Consider the following 20,899-nt stretch of genomic DNA (forward strand, 5'->3'; position numbering starts at 1 on the left):
GGCATTTAAGTAGAAGCATGCAATGGTGATTTCCTCATCTCAAACAATTTATTGAAACAAAAACCAACAGTGGTGGGTATACCACAACAAAAAATGTCAGTGTCTCAATAATTTGTCATGTGCCCTTGACCATCAATTAAAGCTTGAAAACTGTTCACGAGTCGACTTATTGTCTGCTGAGGCATGGCATTCCACTCTTCTTGAAGGGTGGCCCTCAGGTCATTGAGGTTCTGGGGTGCAGGGGTTACGAGCCTCTACACGGCGACTCAGCTGATCCCATAGGTTTTCTATGGGATTCAGGTCTGGAGAAAGTGCAGGCCACTCCCTTTGAGGTAGCCCAGCCTCCAGCAGCTGTTCCCTAATGATGAAATGTGAACAGCATGATGAAGAGGACTGTTTAAATACCAATTCTAACTGAACCAGAAAATTTATTGGTCGATTCATGGATCAAACACCAGTTGTGAATTTTGCCGTTAAGCACTTTGTTAGAGAACAGCAAGTTATGCAAAAAGTACTGAAACACTGAACAGTTGGAAATGTGTATTCAAAAGTGTAGAGAAGGTTAAATTAAGTTCACCTGTAAAGGTTATAGTGCATATAGTGTATGTGTTGTGGTGTGTGTGTGCGATCTGCTGTGGCTCTAATGGCTGTTTACAGACTGTAATTAACAGCCTGGTGTGATTGGCTGGTAGTGTCGGGGTGGAGACTGCTGCCTTTTTAAGAAGCGTACAATTAAGAGTGGAATGGCGGCGGTAAGGCGTTGCTTTGGTGCTCAGCCACATGGGTGCCAACGGAAGTGGATCTTCCGGTGCACTAGAGCACGCAGGCGCGGGTGTTGGTGTAAGTAATGGAACTCCCTTGGTGAAGGGAACGCGGACGGCTCGATGAGCGTATGGAGGAGAGGATATCCGTGTGAGTGCCAGGCGTGAGAGTGCCGCAGCGGGGACAACGACAGCCGAGACGCCGAGCTGAGTAGATGAGTGACCCGGATCCAGTGCTCGTTAGTTCGATGTTCAGGCATGTGGTGCCAAAGGCAGTGGATCTTCCTGTTATGCTGGAGCGTGCAGGTGCCAGTGTTGGCGTGAGTAATGGAACTCCTTTGGTGAAGGGAACACAGATGGCTCAAGGAGCATATGTGTGAATGTATATCCGCGTGAGAGTTCCAGACTTTGCTCAAGATTATACGTAGAGACTGTGACAGAAATTCAATACCAACATCCTAGCCTGGAGACATTGTGTTCCCTATTTTTAATGTTGTGTGCTGTGACACTGGTTTGGGGTGGATTGTGGTATATTATATGCACAAGGGAATAGTAATAGCTTTCTTTACATGTGCAATGGGCTAGAGATACTGGCAGTGTTTTGTTTTATATTTCCTAGTGGTAAGGTGATTGGAGCACCTGTCACAGTGGAACTGAACCAGGACGATTGCTGCTGGCCAGCAAGACCTCATACACAGACTGCTTATGAACTGTTATGGACTGCATCATTCTTCCCGTTTGTTGTTTTTTAAAGTATGCTTTTTATAAATAAATGCTTGTGATTTTTTTTTACCACTTGAGTGTCCATTGGTGCCTCACCCTCTGTGGAGAATGTGAATGGTACTGAGTTTAAATTGGCAACTAGATAGACAAACTGAGCCCTGGGTCTCAATAAAAACAACCCAGGTGGCGTAGTCGGAAGAAAGAAATTGCCCTGTAATACATTACGTAAAGTGGTGGTGCGGTGCCTCTCGCCCCCGGCCTGCCACATAAACTTGCTTGTTTGTTGGTTTGATTTTATCTATTGTAAGTTGTTTTGCATGAAAGCGTCCATCTGCCGAACAGGGGCATTTCTAGGATTTGAAAACATCAGGGGCTGAGCCCAAAACATCAGGGGCTAATTAAGGAGAGCGGGGTAAGCAAGAAAAACATGTTTTGTAAGGGCATTTTTATGTAATATTGTTTAACAATGAACACAAATTACCACAAACAGTATGCAACTTTATAAAATTTCATTCAATCTATTTTCTGACTCCTCCCATCATTTCAGAGTCTTGCTACTAAAAAAGGAGTTTATTAAATTCATTTCATTCTCTCTCACACAGGTATGCCATGTAGTATTATCTCTTTTACAGCTTGTGTGTGAAGCAGTGTCATATAGATCCTTTTGTATCATCATTCTTATTTTACAATAATCTATATTTTACTCACACCTCTTATTTCATTCCTTATTCATGCTGGAACTACTGTATGTATTATTCTTTGTTTATTTTTTTACAGCCTCTCTTCTCTTATTGTTCTCTCATTCTCTCATCTGTCTTGCTGCTTGTCTGTATCTTGTCTACTTCATGCTCTTGATGACTTGTCTATCCTATTTCTTTGAGGGTGGAATCATCAGAGAGTATCTCCAAGACTTGACTTGGGCAAAACGGTCAATTACCATATTAGTATTTATAGTGCTGAGAATTCCTTTTTCAATTGACAGAACAGCCAAATGATGGAGTTTGTTCTGGCCCATTGTTCACCTTAGCCATGTATGTATTTTAACTTAAATATTGCATTAGTTAAATAATAGAAAGTCATGATGTAAAGGACTGTAATGTCTTAGCGCTTCAACAGTTTATATTTTTATTTAGATCAATCTTTAGGCTTATTTAATTTAAGGCTTTTGTACGTCTTGGGTATGGAATAATATTCAAGAGGGTCCTATATGTCAGGGGTTTTCATAATCAGAGACAGTATGACACAACATACATTTGTTAGCCTACTTTTATCAACTGTGTTAACATTAAAAATTTAAAGTTAGGCTTATCTGAATAATAAGATTGTGTTTTCTGACAGTTTTTTTTATTGCTGTCACGCTCAAGGGCTGTAAGTTATTTTAGTCATGTGGTGTGTGAGTGTGTATAGGTATGTTCGACTTAAAGTGGCGCTCCGCCGACCGAAAGGTGTAAGACATTAAAAAATTGCAAGAGCGGTTCTAGAGAATATTTGAGCGCACACTCTCGTGGTATTTTACAGCATACGTGCACGTGTGGGCACGTGTATGCAGAGAGAGATGTCAGTCAAAATCGCGTGCAGTAAAAGGCAACAAGGATTCGGGATAAAACATTCTGGGCTAGATTAAAATCATTCAGGGCTCGAGCCCAGAATGATTAGCCCTAGCAATGCCCCTGCTGCCAGTAGTACAAGGGGAAGCTGGAGCAGATGTTGCAGAATAACAGCATGAAGGAAGTGTGTGACAGGATGAAGATGATCACCGGATGCAGCTCGAAGCAGGGTGACACCATTGAAGGAGATGTGGGAATAGCGAACGAGCTGAACAACTTCTTCAACAGGTTTGACCACCCCAACTCATTCACACCTCAGTATGCTGCACCCCCCCACCCCCACTTCTGCTTTCTCTCTACCCCCTGGAACCAACTGTAGCACTGAAAAGAATGTCCCTCCACCTACAATCACAGCAAACCAGGTGTGCGAAGAGCTGAGGATGCTTCGTCCGAGCAAAGCAGCTGGCCCAGATGGAGTATCTCCATGGCTACTGAAGGTCTGTGCATTGGAACTGGGAGACCCTCTACAGCACATCAGAGATAAACTAAAATGGGAGTGGTGGTGAGGATCATGGACTACCTGACAGGCAGATCTCAGTAAGTGTGACTAGGGACTGAAGGTCTGACACTGTGGTCAGGGACTCGTGGTAAGGATCATGGACTACCTGACAGGCAGACCTCAGTAAGTGCGACTGGGGGACTGAAGGTCTGACACTGTGGTAAGCAGTACAGGAGCACCACAAGGGACTGTGATCACTGCTATAGTGGGCTGTATCAAGAGGGGACAGGAGGAGGAGTAAAGAAAAATGATCCAGGACTTCCTTGCATGGTGTGACTGTAACCATCTGCACCTCAACACTACAAAGACCAGGAAGATGGGAGGACTTCAGGATGCCCAGGCCTCAACCGGAGCCTGTGACTATCAACAGTGACTGTGTGGAGTTTAAGACTTACAAATATCTTGGATTACAGCTGGATGATAGAATGGACTGAAATGCAAACGCGGATGCTTTGTGCAGTAGAGGACAAAGCCAGCTGTACTTCATTAGATGGCTGGCATCCTTCAACATCTGCAAAAACCTGCTGCAGATTTTTTTATCAGACTGTTGTGGCAAATGCCCTCTTCTATGTGGCAATGTGCTGGGGAGGCAGCATCAAGAAGGATGCCTCATGTCTGTTGGTGAGGAAAGCAGGCTCGATTGTGGGCTCAGAACTGGACAGCTTGCCTTACTCTCTGTCCTGAACTATACTACAAACTGTACACTATGCACCTTACACTCCGATTTGCACAGGACTCAGTTAAAACACTCAGTTTTTGCACATACCCAGATTTTGCACATTACCTCGTTATCTTGATCTCCTTTAAATTTTTAGTATTTAGTACTTTTTCTTAGCATTTTTTACTTATCTATCTATCTATCTATCTATCTATCTATCTATCTATCTATCTATCTATCTATCTATCTATAATAAGTTGAATTGAATTGAAAATTGTAATTTGTGGCCCATTTGTGCCTGAAAATCTGGGTTCTATATGAGGGCAGGTGAGTGTGCAATGTTAACACTGTGCGTTCTGCAAATCAGCAGTCCATTCCAACACCTGAAGAAGAAATTATGCTGCACTGTGCGCTGAGCAATTCCATGACAATCCATGAATGTTTTTCCAAGAACAGAGCAATTCAACACTGGAAAAGAAGTGTTGCTATGCTGTACAATACTTTTACTGAATTAATTTGGTAACTTCCTTGCTAAAGATTCCTTAATGCAGTCAGCTACACTGAAGCCAGTAAGGCTTACTGAGACATGCCAGTGGTTTTTCTATTGCAATGATAGGGAAGCTACCAGACAGCTACCCACTTTAACCTATTTATAGAAGTTATTGTAGACCATTTTAAATAACTTTGCTATTCTTCATAACCATTTTTACCACATTTGCAACTCAGCATTTACTGTGGAATTATAAGCGCATCTGACGCCAACAACACTTTTAGCCTTCTGTAATGATAATGTCGCCCTCCCGATTTCTCTTCCCCCTTGCCCTGGCTGATACTCTAATCCGCGTTCTCATGTGTGCCTCGCACTTTTTGTAGTTTTTTGTTGTTTATTTTATCGCAAAGACAATGTGTGAAGGATAAATCACTAATAATTGCCTACAATAAATAAAACGAAGAGCATCCATTCTTCGGTGTCTGTCTGGATTATACATCTTTTTGTGTATACCCGTAAGGAGCTAAGCTAAATTTTTAGCCAGATCTTTACACTTATCATGTCTTTTAATACTCCCTGACAGCTCAGCATGGGAGTGATGCAAACACAAGCTGTGATAGCAGGGTGCTAAACTCTTAACATTTCTATATTTGAAAGCAGTTTTTCTTTTACAGCATTTTTTAATTGGCTTAATTTTATTTGAAGGTAACAACTAATTAATGTTTTGCAAAATATGGCTGTGAAGAACAACCTTTTTTCAACCATGCAAATCTCAAGTCTGTTCTCCCTAAATTCCATCAGCATGTGGACTTTGTGATGAAAGGGGCGAACATGCTGGATCTTGTTTATGCAAATATTCCCGGTGCAATATCATGCGGAGCCCTGCCCCCACCTCGGCTACTCAGACCACATCTCTGTTATGTTGATTCCAGCATACAGACCACTTGTATTACGCACCAAACCGGTTCTGAAACAGGTTAAACCCTGGCCAGCAGAAGCCATCTCTGCTCTTCAGGACTGTTTCGAGTGCACTGACTGGGACATGTTCAGGGAGGCTGCGACCAACGGCAATACCACAAACTTGGAGGAATACACGTCATCAGTCCATCACCACACGATCAAACCAGAAGCTGTGGATGACCACAAAGGTGTATGCGCTGCTAAAATCCAGAGACTCTTCAGTCTCTGCCTTTAAAGCTGGAGACAAGGACGCCCTAAGAACAGCATGGGCCAAACTGTCTTGAGCCATCAGAGAGGCAAAGTGTGCACACTCCCAGAGAATCCACAGCCACTTCCAGAGCAGCGGTGACACTTGGCACATGTGGCAAGGCGTCCAGTCCATCCCCAACTACAGGCCAGCTCAACCTGCCTGTGACAGTGATGCCTCCCTTCCAGATGCCATCTTCCACAGACGATGCCATCACCACAACCCTCCATCTGGCCCTCACACACCTGGACTTCAATCACTTATCTACAAATGCAGTTCATTGACTTCAGTTCAGCATTCAACATGATCATTCCTCAGCACCTGATCAAGAAGGTGAGTCTGCTGGGCAACACCACCTCCCTCTGCAATTGGATCCTGGATTTCCTGACTGATCGGGAACATCACCTCCAGCACCACCACACGGAGCACTGGAGCTCCTCAGGGCTGTGTGCTCGGTCCACTGCTGTTCACTCTGTTGACCCATGCCTGTGCAGCAATGCACAGCTCCAACCACATCATCAAGTTCGCCGATGACACGACTGTGGTGGGTCTCATCAGCAAGAAGGATGAGTCAGCATACAGAGAGGAGGTGCAACAGCTAACAGCCTGTTGTAAAGCCAACAACCTGTCCCTGAACATTGAGAAAACGAAAGAGATAGTTTTTGACTTCAGGAGAGCACAGAGTGACCATTCTCCACTGAACATCGATGGGTCCATCGTGGAGATCATCAAGAGCACCAAATTCCTTGGTGTTCACCTGGCGAAGGACCTCACCTGGTCACTAAACACTAGCTCCATCACCAAGAAAGCCCAGCAGCATCTCTACTTCCTCCATTTCTTCTTCCACCTCCCATCCTGACCACCGTCTACAGAGGGGCCATGGAGAGCATCCTGAGCAGCTGCATCAGTGCCTGGCTTGGGAATTGCAATCTCGGATTGCAAGACCCTGCAGCAGATAGTGAGGACAGCTGAGAAAAGTCTCTCTTCCCTCTATTATGGACATTTGCTCTACACGCTGCATCCGCAAAGCAAACAGCATTGTGGATGATCCCACACACCCCTCACACACACTCTTCACCCTTCTGCCATCTGGAAAGAGCTACCGAAGCATTCAGAACCGCACAACCAGACTGTTGAACAGCTTCTTCCCTCAGGCAATCAACAGAGAACTGAACTGAGCTGGACACACACACACACACACAATTGAAATCTGATTTCAACAGAGAACTGAACTGTGCTGGACACAGACACACACACACACACAACTGAGAACTGTGTTCTCAACAGAGAACTGAACTGTGCTGGACACGGACACACACACAAGACACACTAGGGCTGTACGATTAATCATAATTGTCAATTATTCCCTTGAAATTGTAATTATTAATTACAATTATCAAAATTTATGTTAAATGGTGTTTTGAATAGCTTTATATCATTGTTTGAAGCATGCCATATTTTATAACACAAATATTTTTTTATCTTGGGGACTTTTCTATCCTATTTCTTTGAGGGTGGAATCATCATGTTGGTCAATTACCTAGTATTTATAGTGCCGAGAATTCCTTTTTCAAATAGACAGAACAGCCGAATGATGGAGTCTGTTCTGCCCCATTGTTCACCTAAGCTATGTATGTTTTTTAACTTAAATTCGATTAGATTAGATTCAACTTTATTGTCACCGCACATGTGGGTACAAGGCAACGAAATACAGTTAGCATCTAACCAGAAGTGCATTTTCGCAGTGCAAATAATTAGCATATATAATCAGTATATAAACAAATAAATAATTTGCATATATAAACAATATATAAAAATATATAAATAATTTGCATATATAAACAGTATACAGAGGGAGGTAAATACAATGAGTGCAAATGAACAAATGATTATAGGTGGTGCAATAAAGAAGGTATTGTATACCATGAAAATAATTAAATATGTAAACAGTATTCAGAGAAGGAGTTATGTACAATGAGTGCAATGAATTAGATGTATGCAATGCAATGCAATAAATACTGCATTAGTTGAATAATAGAAAGTCATGATGTTCAGACTGTAATGTCTTAGTGCTTTAACAGTTTATTTAGGCTTATTTAATTTAAGGCTTTTGTACATATTGAGTATGGTATAGTAATCAAAAGGGTCCTTATGTCAGGGGTTTTCATAATCAAAGACAGTGGGCCTCCTTTTTGACACATACATTTGTTAGCCTACTTTTATCAACTGTGTTAACATTAAAATTAAAAGTTAGACTTTTAACTGGATAATAACAATGTTGTGTTTTCTGACCATTTTCTTTATTGCTGTCACGCTCAAGGGCTCAAGGGCGCTGTGCAGACCGATAGGTGTATAACATTAAAGTATCGCGAGACCAGTTCTAGAGCATATTCGAGCGCACACTCTTGCTCTTGGTATTTTGGCGCGTGCGTGTGTGTGTGTGTGTGTGTGCACGCACATAGAGATGTCAGTTAAAAGTCATTTCTTTTCTGTTCTAATTGTTGATTCTCCTCAGCAACACTTTGCAAACTATCTGATGTTTCTTTAAATTAACATGACGAGATAGGCATGCGCAAGTGGATAATCGGGGTGTTGATATGGACACGCCTACAGACTATTAGGCCAATTAAAAGTCTTTATTCGCCCCTCACAACGTAATTTGAACGATTATGTAATCGTGGCATCTGTAATCGTAAAAACTATTCTTTTGCACAGAGTCGGTTATAGAGTCGATTATTAGGGCCCAAGCACTAGCAGTGCGAAGGGCTCTCTTGTTCATCTAAGGATTATTAGGGCCCAAGCACTAGCAGTGCGAAGGGCCCTCTTGTTCACACTGCACACTGAACAACTTTCACACTGCATGTCATTAAGTCTAAGGTACAGGAAGTCAGTTATTTTGAGTTGTTTGCAAAACGCACCCAATGGAATTTGAAATACTCCTCCTAGGGAATTGATACAACCGCCACCAAACCCAGGCTAATATGATCTCAAGACATTGATAATGCAAAATTGGTAAGGGATTTTTGATATCTCAAACGGTTCAGCCGTGAGGAGCCATTAAACTTATGGTGAATAAAACAAAACAGGAAGTGGCTAATAACTTCTGTGTACATTAAGTGATCTACATGAAACCTTAGGATTATGTTAAGCATAGTAAGCTGATCACAAAGATATGACAACTGTGAGTCTTGGTCATAGCGCCACCAACTGGCAGCAGGAAGTGTGTCTCTAATAAAATAAATCTCTAATATTTTGTCCCTTACTTTCACCTGATTTGGTTCAAAATCAGTCAGAAATATAGCTGCAAGCAGCAATGACAGGCCCTCGCACTATGGGCCATCACTACACAGTGCCATCACCAACCAGGCGCACCAGACACAGTGAGCACAGTGGGTACTTGCATTAAAAGGGGAAATATCAAAAGGACAAGAGTGACAATTTGGGTGTACTGAAAGTGATCACAGCAATGTCCAGTGATGTCAAAAGGGACAATGACTCTCCCTCTAAACTATATTTCTATATCAGTTTATATATAGAGAGAGAGAGACTTTTTCTTTTCTTTAAGTCTATATATACATTTTTTAGTTGACTCTGTATATATAAATTGTGAACATGAAGCCATATTTAAAAAAATAAAAATAAAGTGGAAAGATCCTCTAGTGGACATAGTCTAGTACTGCAGGAGTCAGGCTAAAACCATGTCCAGTCAGTTGACTGATGAATTTGTTGTGAGCCGTTTGAGCATCACAAAATCATGAAACTAAGCAAATTTACTCACAACCAGTTGTCCTTTCTATGTAAAATATTTTGGAATATTAGGGCTTTCCAATGTTCAGATATTAGAACATTAATTTTTTTCTGTTATGTCCTCACAATAGCAACATCATTCAAAATATTACAAACTCCTTCACAGTTTCACATCAGCCATGTCCTGACATTATTCTGACTGATTTGCAACCAAATCAGGTGAAAGTAAGGGAAAACATTAGAGATTTCTAAAAGTGACGCACTTCCTGCTGCCAGTTGGTGGGGCTATGAGTGACACTCACAGTAGTCATGGCCATGTGATCAGCTTTCGTCTCTTAATATAAAGTTGAGGTTTGATGTACATCACTCAATATACACAGAAGTTATTAGCCACTTCCTGTTTCCTTTCATTTGCCATAAGTTTAAGGGCTCCTCATGGCTGAACCGTTTGAGATATCAAAAATCCCTTAGCAATTTTAGATCCTCAATGTCTTCAGATCATATTGGACCCTGTTTGGTCAAAATCATACAAATCCCCTAGGAGGAGTATATCAAATTCCATTGGGTGCATTTTTCAAACATCCCAAAATAACTGACTTCCTGTTAAGCAGATCCCATGACAGGTGGATGAACGTCATTTAGCTCAATGAGATCTAAATGTAAACCGTGTGTCATGCATATACGTGCAAGTGAAGATGAGCTGTGCAGCTATATTTCTGACAAAGTTTCATGGGCGCTGTGACAGCCCTGTGCCACGCCTGGGGACGAGCCACACTGGACTTCTCATACCCATTTACACTCTCTATGGGAAATATTTTGGAACATTAGGCCTTTCCACTGGTAAGATATGAGAAGATTCATTTTCTTCTATTATGTTCTCATGTAAATTGTCGCCATAGTAACACGATTCAAGATATCAAAAATTCCTTCACAGTTTCACATCAGCCATGTCTTGTCATTATTCTGACTGATTTTTAACCAAATCAGATGAAAGTAAGGGACAAAATATTAGAGATTTCAAAAAGTGACACACTTCCTGCTGCCAGTTGGTGGCGCTGTGACCGACACTCACAGTTGTCATATCAGTGTGATCAGCTTTCAATGCTTAACATAATCCTAAGGTTTCATGTAGATCACTTAACGTACACAGAAGTTATAAGCCACTTCCTGTTTCGTTTTATTCGCTTCTCACGGCTGAACCGTTTGAGATATCAAAAATCCCTTCGCAATTTTGCGTTATCAATGTCTTGAGATCATTTTAGCCTGGGTTTGGTGGCGGTTGTATCAATTCCCTAGGAGGAGTATTTCAAATTCCATTGGGTGCGTTTTGCAAACAACTCAAAATAACTCACTTCCTGTGGATTACACTTAATGACATGCAGTGTGAAAGTTGTTCAGTTCAATGAGATCTAAGTGTGTACCAAGTTGTACATGGATACGTGCAAGTGTGTATCAGCTATGCAGCAAGATTTTCCAGGGGGCGCTGTAATGGGTGTGTGCCACGCCCAGGGCCCAGCCACGGTGACGTCCTAATGGCCGCAGATTCCAACCTGTCTGCTGATTTTCAAGAGTTTTTGAGCATGTTAAGGGGTCCAAAATACCCTGAAAGGTTGAAAAAAAATAAAATAAATAAATATAAAATTCTAACGAAAACAACATAGCTACAAGCAGCAATGACGGGCCCTCGCACTATGGGCCATCACTACACAATGCCATCGCCGCCCAGGCGCACCAGACACAGTGAGCACAGTGGGTACATGCATTAACAGGGGAAATACCAAAAGGACAAGAGTGACAATTTGGGTCTAATGAAAGTGATCACAGCAATGTCCACTGATGGCAAAACGAAAACTGACTTTCCTTCTAAACTATAAAAGGACAAAAGGGACAGTTTGGGTGTAATGAAACAGATCACAGCAATGTCCAGTGATTTCCAAAGGGACAATGACTCTCCCTCTAAACTATATTACTATATGAAGTTGTAGAGTCACCCAGAAAAATGTATACACATTTCAGGAAAAGAAAAATTTGTATAAGTATTTTATTACTAAATGTATTGATATATGTGATTTATTGATATACAGCGCTGGAAAAAAAATAAGAGACCACTGCAAAATAATCAGTTTCTTGTATTTTTTTCTTCCAGGTTCATGTATTGGTGAGATGAAGAGTTTTGTTGATTTTTTGTGAACTGCTGATATTTCTCCTACATTCAAAATATAACGATTGTTATTTAGAGTGTATATTTAAAGGAAATGACAACACATCAAAATAACCCAAGATCATGCAGTATTTGCAGAGCTTTAATAACTCAAATAAAACAAAATGCAAATCATTTGTAAACAAATTGTGTTAATGCTTTGGCTAAATAACTTTAAGAAATCAGTATTTGGAGGAATAACCCTGATTTGCATGAGTTTTGGCTCCATGATCTCCACCAGTTTTTCACATTGCTGTTGGGGAACTTTATACCACTCTTTTTGCAAAAAGCAAACAGCTCAGCGTTGCTTGATGGTTTGTGACCATCCATCTTCCTCTTCATGACATTCCAGAGGTTTTCAATATGGTTCAAATCTGGAGATTGAGAAGTGGGCTCTTGTTTTTTCCAGAGCTGAATGTGATGATATTATGATAATATTATTAATATTATACTAAGATAATATACATAACACTGTTTTTTTCTTTTCCTGAACTGTATATACATTTTTTGGTTGACTCTGTATATATAAATTGTGAACATGAAACCATATTAAAAAAACAAATAAAGGGGAAAGAGCCTCTAGTGGACATAGTCTAGTACTGCAGGAGTCAGGCCAAAACCATGTCCAGTCAATGCACTGATAAATGTAAAAATTTGTTGTGAGCCGTTTGAGCGTCACAAAATCATGAAACTAAGCAGAATTACTCATAACCAGTTGTTCTTTCTATGTAAAATTTTTTTGAAACATTAGGCCTTTCCACTGTTAAGATATAAGAACATTAATTTTCTTCTATTATGTCCTTATTTAAATCCTCACAATAGCAACATCATTCACAATATCACAAATTCCTTCACAGATCAGTGAAAGTAAGGGAAAACATTAGAGATTTCTAAAAGTGACACACTTCCTGCTGCCAGTTGGGGGCGCTATGACAGAGTCACAATAGTCATTTCCGTGTGATCAGCTTTCGTCTCTTAACATAAAGTTGAGGTTTGATGTACATCACTCAATATACACCAAAGTTATTAGCCAGTTCCTGTTTCCTTTTATTTGTCATAAGTTTAAGGGCTCTTCACGGCTGAACCGTTTGAGATATCAAAAATCCCTTAGCAATTTTAGATCCTCAATGTCTTCAGATCATATTGGACCCTGTTTGGTCAAAATCATACAAATCCCCTAGGAAGAGTACATCAAATTCCATTGGGTGCGTTTTAAAAACATCCCAAAATAACTGACTTCCTGTTAAGCAGATGCCATGACAGGTGGATGAACGTCATTTAGCTCAATGAGATCTAAATGTATACCCGGTCTCATGCATATACATGCAAGTGAATATAAGCTGTGCAGCTATATTTCTGACAAAGTTCCAGGGGTGCTGTGACAGCCCTGTGCCACGCCCGGGGACGAGCCACACTGGCCTTTCTCATAAACATTTACACTCTCTATGTGAAATATTTTGGAACATTAGGCCTTTCCACTGGTAAGATATGAGAAGATTCATTTTCTTCTATTATGTTCTCATTTAAATCGTCGCCATAGTAACACGATTCAAGATATCAAAAATTCCTTCGCAGTTTCACATCAGCCATGTCTTGTCATTATCCTGACTGATTTTGAACCAAGTCAGATGAAAGTAAGGGAGAAAATATTACAGATTTCAAAAAGTGACACACTTCCTGCTGCCAGTTAGTGGCGCTATGACTGAGACTCACAGTTGTCATATCAGTGTGATCAGCTTTCTATGCTTAACATAATCCTAAGGTTTCATGTGGATCACGCAATGTACACAGAAGTTATAAGCCACTTCCTGTTTCATTTTATTCGCCATAAGTTTAAGGGCTTCTCACGGCTGAACCGTTTGAGATATCAAAATTCCCTTCGCAATTTTGCATTATCAATGTCTTGAGATCATTTTAGCCTGGGTTTGGTGGCGGTTGTATCAATTCCCTAGGAGGAGTATTTCAAATTCCATTGGGTGCGTTTTGCAAACAACTCAAAATAACTCACTTCCTGTGGATTACACTTAATGACATGCAGTGTGAAAGTTGTTCAGTTCAATGAGATCTAAGTGTGTACCAAGTTGTACATGGATACGTGCAAGTGTGTATCAGCTATGCAGCAAGATTTTCCAGGGGGCGCTGTAATGGGTGTGTGCTACGCCCAGGGCCGAGCAACAGTGACGTCCTAATGGCCGCAGATTCCAACCGGTCTACTGATTTTCAAGAGTTTTTGAGCATGTTAAGGGGTCCAAAATACCCCGAAAGGCTGGAAAAAATAAATAAATAAATAAATAAATATAAAATTCTAAAGAAAACAATAGGGCTTCCGCACCTACGGTGCAAGGCCTCTGGCCTTGCTCCTTCGGTGCTCGGGCCCTAAATATAAAATTCTAAAGAAAACAATAGGGCTTCCGCACCTACGGTGCAACGTCTCTGGCCTTGCTCCTTCAGTGCTCAGGCCCTAATAATGTCAAGACATGGCTGATGTGAAACTGTGAAGGAATTTTTGATACCTTGAATCATGTTACTATGGTGACGATTTACATGAGAACATAATAGAAGAAAATGAATCTTCTCATAACTTACGAGTGGAAAGGCCTAATGTTCCAAAATATTTCCCATAGAGAGTGTAAATGTTTCCGAGAAAGACCAGTGTAGCTGGTCCCCAGGCGTGGCACAGGGCTGTCACAGCACCCCCTGGAACTTTGTCAGAAATATAGCTGCACAGCTCATGTTGACATGCACGTATATGCATGACATGCGGTATACATTTAGAGCTCACTGAGCTAAATGATGTTCATCCACCTGTCATGGGATCTGCTTAACAGGAAGTCAGTTATTTTGGGATGTTTGAAACACACACCCAATGGAATTTGATATACTCCTCCTAGGGGATTTATATGATTTTGATCAAACAGGATCGAATATGATCTGAAGACATTGAGGATCTAAAATTGTGAAGGGATTCCTGATATCTCAAACGGTTCAGCCGTGAGGAGCCCTTAAACATATGGCGAATAAAAGGAAACAAGAAGTGGCTAATAACTTCTGTGTATATTGAGTGATGTACATCAAACCTCAACTTTATGTTAAGAGAAGAAAGCTGATCACAGGGACATGACTACTGTGAATCTCAGTCATAGCGCCACCAACTGGCAGCCGGAAGTGTGTCACTTTTAGAAATCTAATGTTTTGTCCCTTTCTTTCATGTGATTTGGTTGAAAATCAGTCAGAATAATGTCAGGACATGGCTGATGTGAAAATGTTAAGGAAATTGTGATATTATAAATGATGTTGCTATGGTGAGGACATAATAGAAGAAAATTAATGTTCTTATATCTTAACAGTGGAAAGTCCTAATGTTTCAAAACATTTTACATAGAAAGTTTTACATAGAAACTGGTTGTGAGTAAGTTGACAAGACATGGTTTTGGACTCCTGTAGTACTAGACTATTATGATGCTTCCAGCTTTTATCCAAATTGTTGATTTCCTACTCCCAGCTGTCTGTGCACTTGAACATTTATGGGCATCATTACATGTAAATGAGCTGTGTCAGGAATGCAATTTACACTTTACTGGACTTCTTATGAAGAAAATTGGCAGTTACGATAAAGTTACTATAACCATTATGTCAACTCAAACCACTCTGGCCATTCTCTGTTGACCTCTTTCATCATCATGTCATCCACATTTTCCCTATTCTGATAACTGATGTGAAAACTACCCATGTATTACCCAAGTACACTAAATTGGCAAAAGTTTTGGGACACCCCTCCAAATCATTGAATTCCAATGGTTGTTTTTAAGAGGTTGTACTTGGCCCCTTAGTTCCAGTGAAAGGACCTCTTAATGCTTCAGCATACCAAGACATTTGTGGTTTGGGGATGGCTTCATCCTGTTCTAAATGACTGCACACCAGTGCACAAATCAAGGTCCATAAAAACATGGATACGTGAGTTTGGTGTGGAGGAACTTGACTGGCCTGCACAAAGTCCTGACCTCAACCTGATAGAACACCTTTGGGATGAATTAGACTGTGAGCCAGGCCAAAACTCTTCAGTCATGTTTAAACAGGAAGGGTCCATCTCCAAACTGTTCCCACAACGTTGGGAGCATGAAATTGTTCAAAATGTCTTGGTATGCTAAAGCATTAAGAGTTAATTTTACTGGAACAAAGGGGTCAAATCCAACCTCTGAAAACAACACCTGAATTCAATGATTTGGAGGGGTGTCCCAAAATATTTTTGGCAATATAGTGTACCTTGTATTGACAAAATTGACTTTAAACATAATTTCATAAATGAGATAGAGCTGTTCCTTATAATGTGTGGATATATGTATATATACACTGAGCAGCCATAACATTATGTCTACTGACAGGAAGTGCATAAAACTGATTATCTTCTCATCATGGCACCTGTTAGTGGGTGGTATACATTAGGCAGCAAGTGAACATTTTGTCCTCAATGTTGATGTGTTAGAAGCAGGAAAATTGGGCAAGTGTAAGGATTTGAGCAAGTTTGACGAAAGGCCAAATTGTAATGGCTAGACGACTGGATCAGAGCATCTCCAAAACTACAGCTCTTGTAGGGAGTTCCCGGTCTGCAGTGGTCAGTATCTATCAAAAGTGGTCCAAGGAAGGAACAGTGGTGAACCGGCGACAGGGTCATTGGCAACCAAGGCTCACTGATGCATGTGCAGAGCGAAGGCTGGCCCATGTGGTCTGATCCAACAGACGAGCTATTGTTGCTTAAATTGCTGAAGTAGTTAATGCTGGTTCTGATAAGAAGGTGTCAGAATACATAGTGCATGACAGGTCAGGGCTGTTTTAGCAGCAAAAGATGGACGAACACAATATTAGGCAGGTGGTCTTAATGTTATGGCTGATCAGTGTGTGCATATATATATATATATATATATATATAAAAATTCACACAAGTTGTATACAACTGAGACAGGTTAACTGCATGCTTCTAAAAATGATTTCAAATCAAACTGGATAAATGTGACATTTGTATTTTAATATACATTTTTTTAATGTGACACCAGCTTTGAACCTAGATAGCATTACATGATAATGAATAATGTGTGTATAAACCAGTACATACATACTGAATATTTATAATTCAATTAATTTGTACTTCATTCTAGTATAGTCTTAAGTGACCTGTTACACTGTCCACAAGATCTGCAGGCCCTGGTCCAACACCAAGAACCGTTCTTGAACCAGGAGCGATTTGGGTTCTTCCAGCATCTTGAATAAGACTGACTGGCAGGCCAACTTCCTTAGCATGGCACAAAAGTTCCAGCAGAGAGTCCTCATTTGGTACCTTCACAACCACTTTGGGTTGCCCATAGCATTCCCATTGTTTTAAAAGATCAGGGTTTCTATGCTGCACCTGCTTGTAGGCAGACACTGCTGCGTGAGAACACTGCGCTGCCACTTTACCTTTCCCCATTTTCAGGTCAGAGCGAACGATTAGGATCATCTTGAATTCACCATTCTCTCCAATAACGCTCGTTTGATTTGTGTACGGTTCACCCTCTCCACATGTTGAAATTACTCCCTGAATAGGTTTTATGAGTCGCCCTCGTAGATGCCAACCAAAGCAAAACCCACAACCTACGCCTGCGAGGATTCCTAATGCCATCGGGCCACAATGCAAATCCATCCTGAAATGTAGCAGCATGGAAAGAAATCAAGAAGAGATACACTATAGAACTTTACAGACCACGTTCATAGATAATTAATAATACTTCTGGTTTTCAAATGCTTTATACGTCTTGTTATCGTTAGTTAACTAAGCAAGGCAGTCAAATGATTGACTATAACTGCGGACAAGTGCACTCATTAAACCAAAGAGTAATTCCGTTATTATGGTTTGCTTTAGGAATCGAGACTAATTTGTTGAAAGCTGAAATGGAATGATAAAAGAAACGTTTCTCACCACGCCATTTTCCAGCACGTCGTTGCGTGAAAGAACGTATTTATGATGCCCCCTCCTGGACTGGAGAACGGATAGAGACGACAAAAACCTTTCCCAGCGCCGTTGAAATAAGTACGACACTCCCATCGATTCCTGTTGGGTACTACTCGGAAACGGCTCAAAGCAGTCCAGAATCTTTGAACTAGTAATAAAATATTTAAAAGAAATAAGACTGATTAACAGAATCTAGGATACAGTACTACAGTAATGTGGAATAACGTTTTAATTTTTTTTCTGCGTCATTCTGGGCTCCACACTCCAATCCAGTAGGTGGCGGAAATGTACCCTTTAAGTCGGTCTGCAAACCGCCAATAAACACAAGAAGAAGACTCCTTTCGTAATAGTTAAATGCGGAAGTGACGCTTTTCGCATGAAACCCCATTCATTTCAGTGTTTTACAACAACACTCGGTGGTAAGTTAAAATGATTGCATTTTTTTTTAAACATTAGCTGACCTCTAACGAATTTAGCGAAAAGTCTTATTTTGTGTAGCCAGCTATGATAATAATGGTAAAATAAAGCTTTGAAAAAGCACCGAGGCTTTACCCTTTACTGTGTCCTGAGATGGTTAATTACTGGAAGCTTTTTGACATGGTGCACAGAAGTGACATCTTGTGATTAAAAGGTTGACTTTAGTGTGCCGCCCTTGCGTCCCAGAGGACCCAACCAAGGTTTTAATTGTTTTGCAGAAAAAAAAGATCCCAAGGCCACATTTTTTCCAATGTTGTTAGAATAAATTTATGCTCAACAGAGTCAAGCACTTTTATGAAAATCATGCAAAAAAAAAAAAAATTAAAATAAATAAATTGTCGGTTTCAGTAAGGTCACAATAGCCCAAACAATCTAAAACAAGCCAAATATCATTTACTATATGTCAAATATTTATAAAATCATGCTGTTTTATCTATAATTGAATTTAGAACACATTTTGACTAGTTTAGAAAATAGTAAGGCCAATATTTTATAAGCATTAAAAAATGAAATTCTCCAAGGCACTCGTATGATGAAGTAAGATCCTTTAATTCACTGGGCTACATAATATAAAAATGTTAAAAGGTAGATCTGCGCGTTTCGGCTTACATAGCCTTCTTCAGGATACAAATCCACTGTGCACCAAACTCTGCTTAAACAGTAACACAGACAGCTGGATAATCAGTGGTAGTGGCTCAGACTCTACTCCTTGAACAAAACAAAGAGTTAGTATACAGCAATTCAACATTCATTGTTACCAATAGTGATTCACCCACATTCTTTATGATCATATTGAGCACATAAGTACTGTCTTGAATTAAGGAGGGAAGCATGAATACACATGGTTTAAAAAAAAAAGTCAACATACTGCAAGGCAGACTCAGTCAATGATGCATTTCCGCTGATTATAGGCCTACCTGGTGGAGTCTAAGTTTTTGTGCATCTTAGACAACATATAACTTTATCTAGTTCTTGTCATCCAAAGAGCACTGGTGACTTCACGAAGAAGACCAGTGCAGCACTCTCTGCTATAACTTGTTATAAGCATTATTAAGAAGAGTTATAGAATGCAAATTCTCAATAGACATTTTTGAAAGAGACTTTTTCTATACCTCGTTTACTATCGTTCGTTTACTATCTTTTCAGCATCGAAATCGCGATGTGCACATGTGCAATAGTCACATCGCAGGAAGCCATCATGCACTTATTTTTCACAAGTTGCCATACCGGCGCTGTATGACAAATGCAAGTCACAAGTGGAAGTTGAGCTATCACACGTGAAATATTATGCAGCAACAATGGACTTGTGGTCCAGCCGAACAACAGAGCTCTACACAAGTCTGACCATATATTTTATTAATTAGGACTTCCAGCTAAAAAGTCGCTGTTTGCAAACTCTGGAAGAAATTTTTTTTTTTCAAATGTTTGCATTTGTTTACAAAACAATTTAATAATATGTCCCTATATTTGGGTTCTGATGGGGTAAAGTAGTTAGAGCTACACTGTAGAAACTATACAATATCAGTAAATAATCAGTTATGATAAGTTTGAGTAATTTATTTTTAATCACATTAAATTTAATTATTAATATGTACTTAATAGTTTTGTTATTTTTCCCTTAGAGAATGCAGTGAAAAAGGATGGAAGCCAGAGGTGCTCTTGAAAAAGCCCAGAAGGAGTTGAATTTACCGGCACATTCCCTTATATCAGAATGCCAAACAAGATGGGGTTCCAGACAGAAGATGATCAGCATGATTTTAGAGCAGCAGAAGGCTTTAACTCAGGTCCTGTCTGAGGACAAGAAGGCGAGGCATCTGATTCCAACCTGGCTAGATATAAATGTCCTGGAATCTGTCAGCAAGACACTGGGCCCACTGCTGGATTTCACAGATGCACTCTCAGGAGAAGATTATGATAGTGTCTCCTATGTGAAACCAGTTCTTCACCTCTTCAACAAGGAAGAGACAGACCTGATTAAGACCTTGAAGAAGGAGATGTTGCACTACATCAATGAGAAATATATAGATGATGCTACTCAGGAGCTGCTAGATGTGGCTTCTTGTTGAACCCTTTCCTTGTTGGACCCTCGATTCAAGATGGACTTCATTAATGCAGACAACAAGCCCAGAGTGAAGGCCAGAGTTGCATCAGAGATGATGGGATGCCAGGAGGAGATAGCATAGCTGCAGCACTGAGGTGGAGCACAAAGTTGCTGAAACATCCCTGGCAAAAAAAAGCTAAGAAGTCCTTGGGAAGTTTCTTTAAACTGAGCAAAGCGGCAGCAAAGGGTGATTCCTCTCTGACCCTTAAGGATACTGTGGAAGCACAATTAAGCAACTACCTCCTAACGCCTTCAATAGACAAAGAGCAAGATCCACTTGCATGGTGGAAAACACAGAGCTTTCCACATCTTGCCAAGCTTGCCTGCAAATATCTTTCTATTCCCAGTACAAGTTCCCTATCAGAGAGGGTTTTCAGTGCAAGTGGCAACATAATCACTTGCAAACATTCAGGCCTCAAGCCAGCAATGGTGGATAGACTGGTGTT

General features: G+C 40.5%; 1 protein-coding gene across 1 annotated transcript; it reads right to left on the reverse strand.

Annotated features, from left to right (window-relative positions):
* Nucleotides 1–16,894: 16,894 nt before the first annotated feature.
* Nucleotides 16,895–17,975, reverse strand: ptrh2 (peptidyl-tRNA hydrolase 2). Its single transcript, XM_058411274.1, has 2 exons — nt 17,843–17,975; nt 16,895–17,567 (listed from the first exon to the last, which is right to left on the reverse strand). Exons 1-2 carry the CDS (start codon nt 17,848–17,850, stop codon nt 17,042–17,044), a joined length of 534 nt encoding a protein of 177 aa, XP_058267257.1. The 5' UTR covers nt 17,851–17,975; the 3' UTR covers nt 16,895–17,041.
* Nucleotides 17,976–20,899: the final 2,924 nt, after the last annotated feature.

The sequence above is a fragment of the Hemibagrus wyckioides genome, linkage group LG16 (assembly GCF_019097595.1).
Source record: "Hemibagrus wyckioides isolate EC202008001 linkage group LG16, SWU_Hwy_1.0, whole genome shotgun sequence".
Taxonomy (NCBI): domain Eukaryota; kingdom Metazoa; phylum Chordata; class Actinopteri; order Siluriformes; family Bagridae; genus Hemibagrus; species Hemibagrus wyckioides.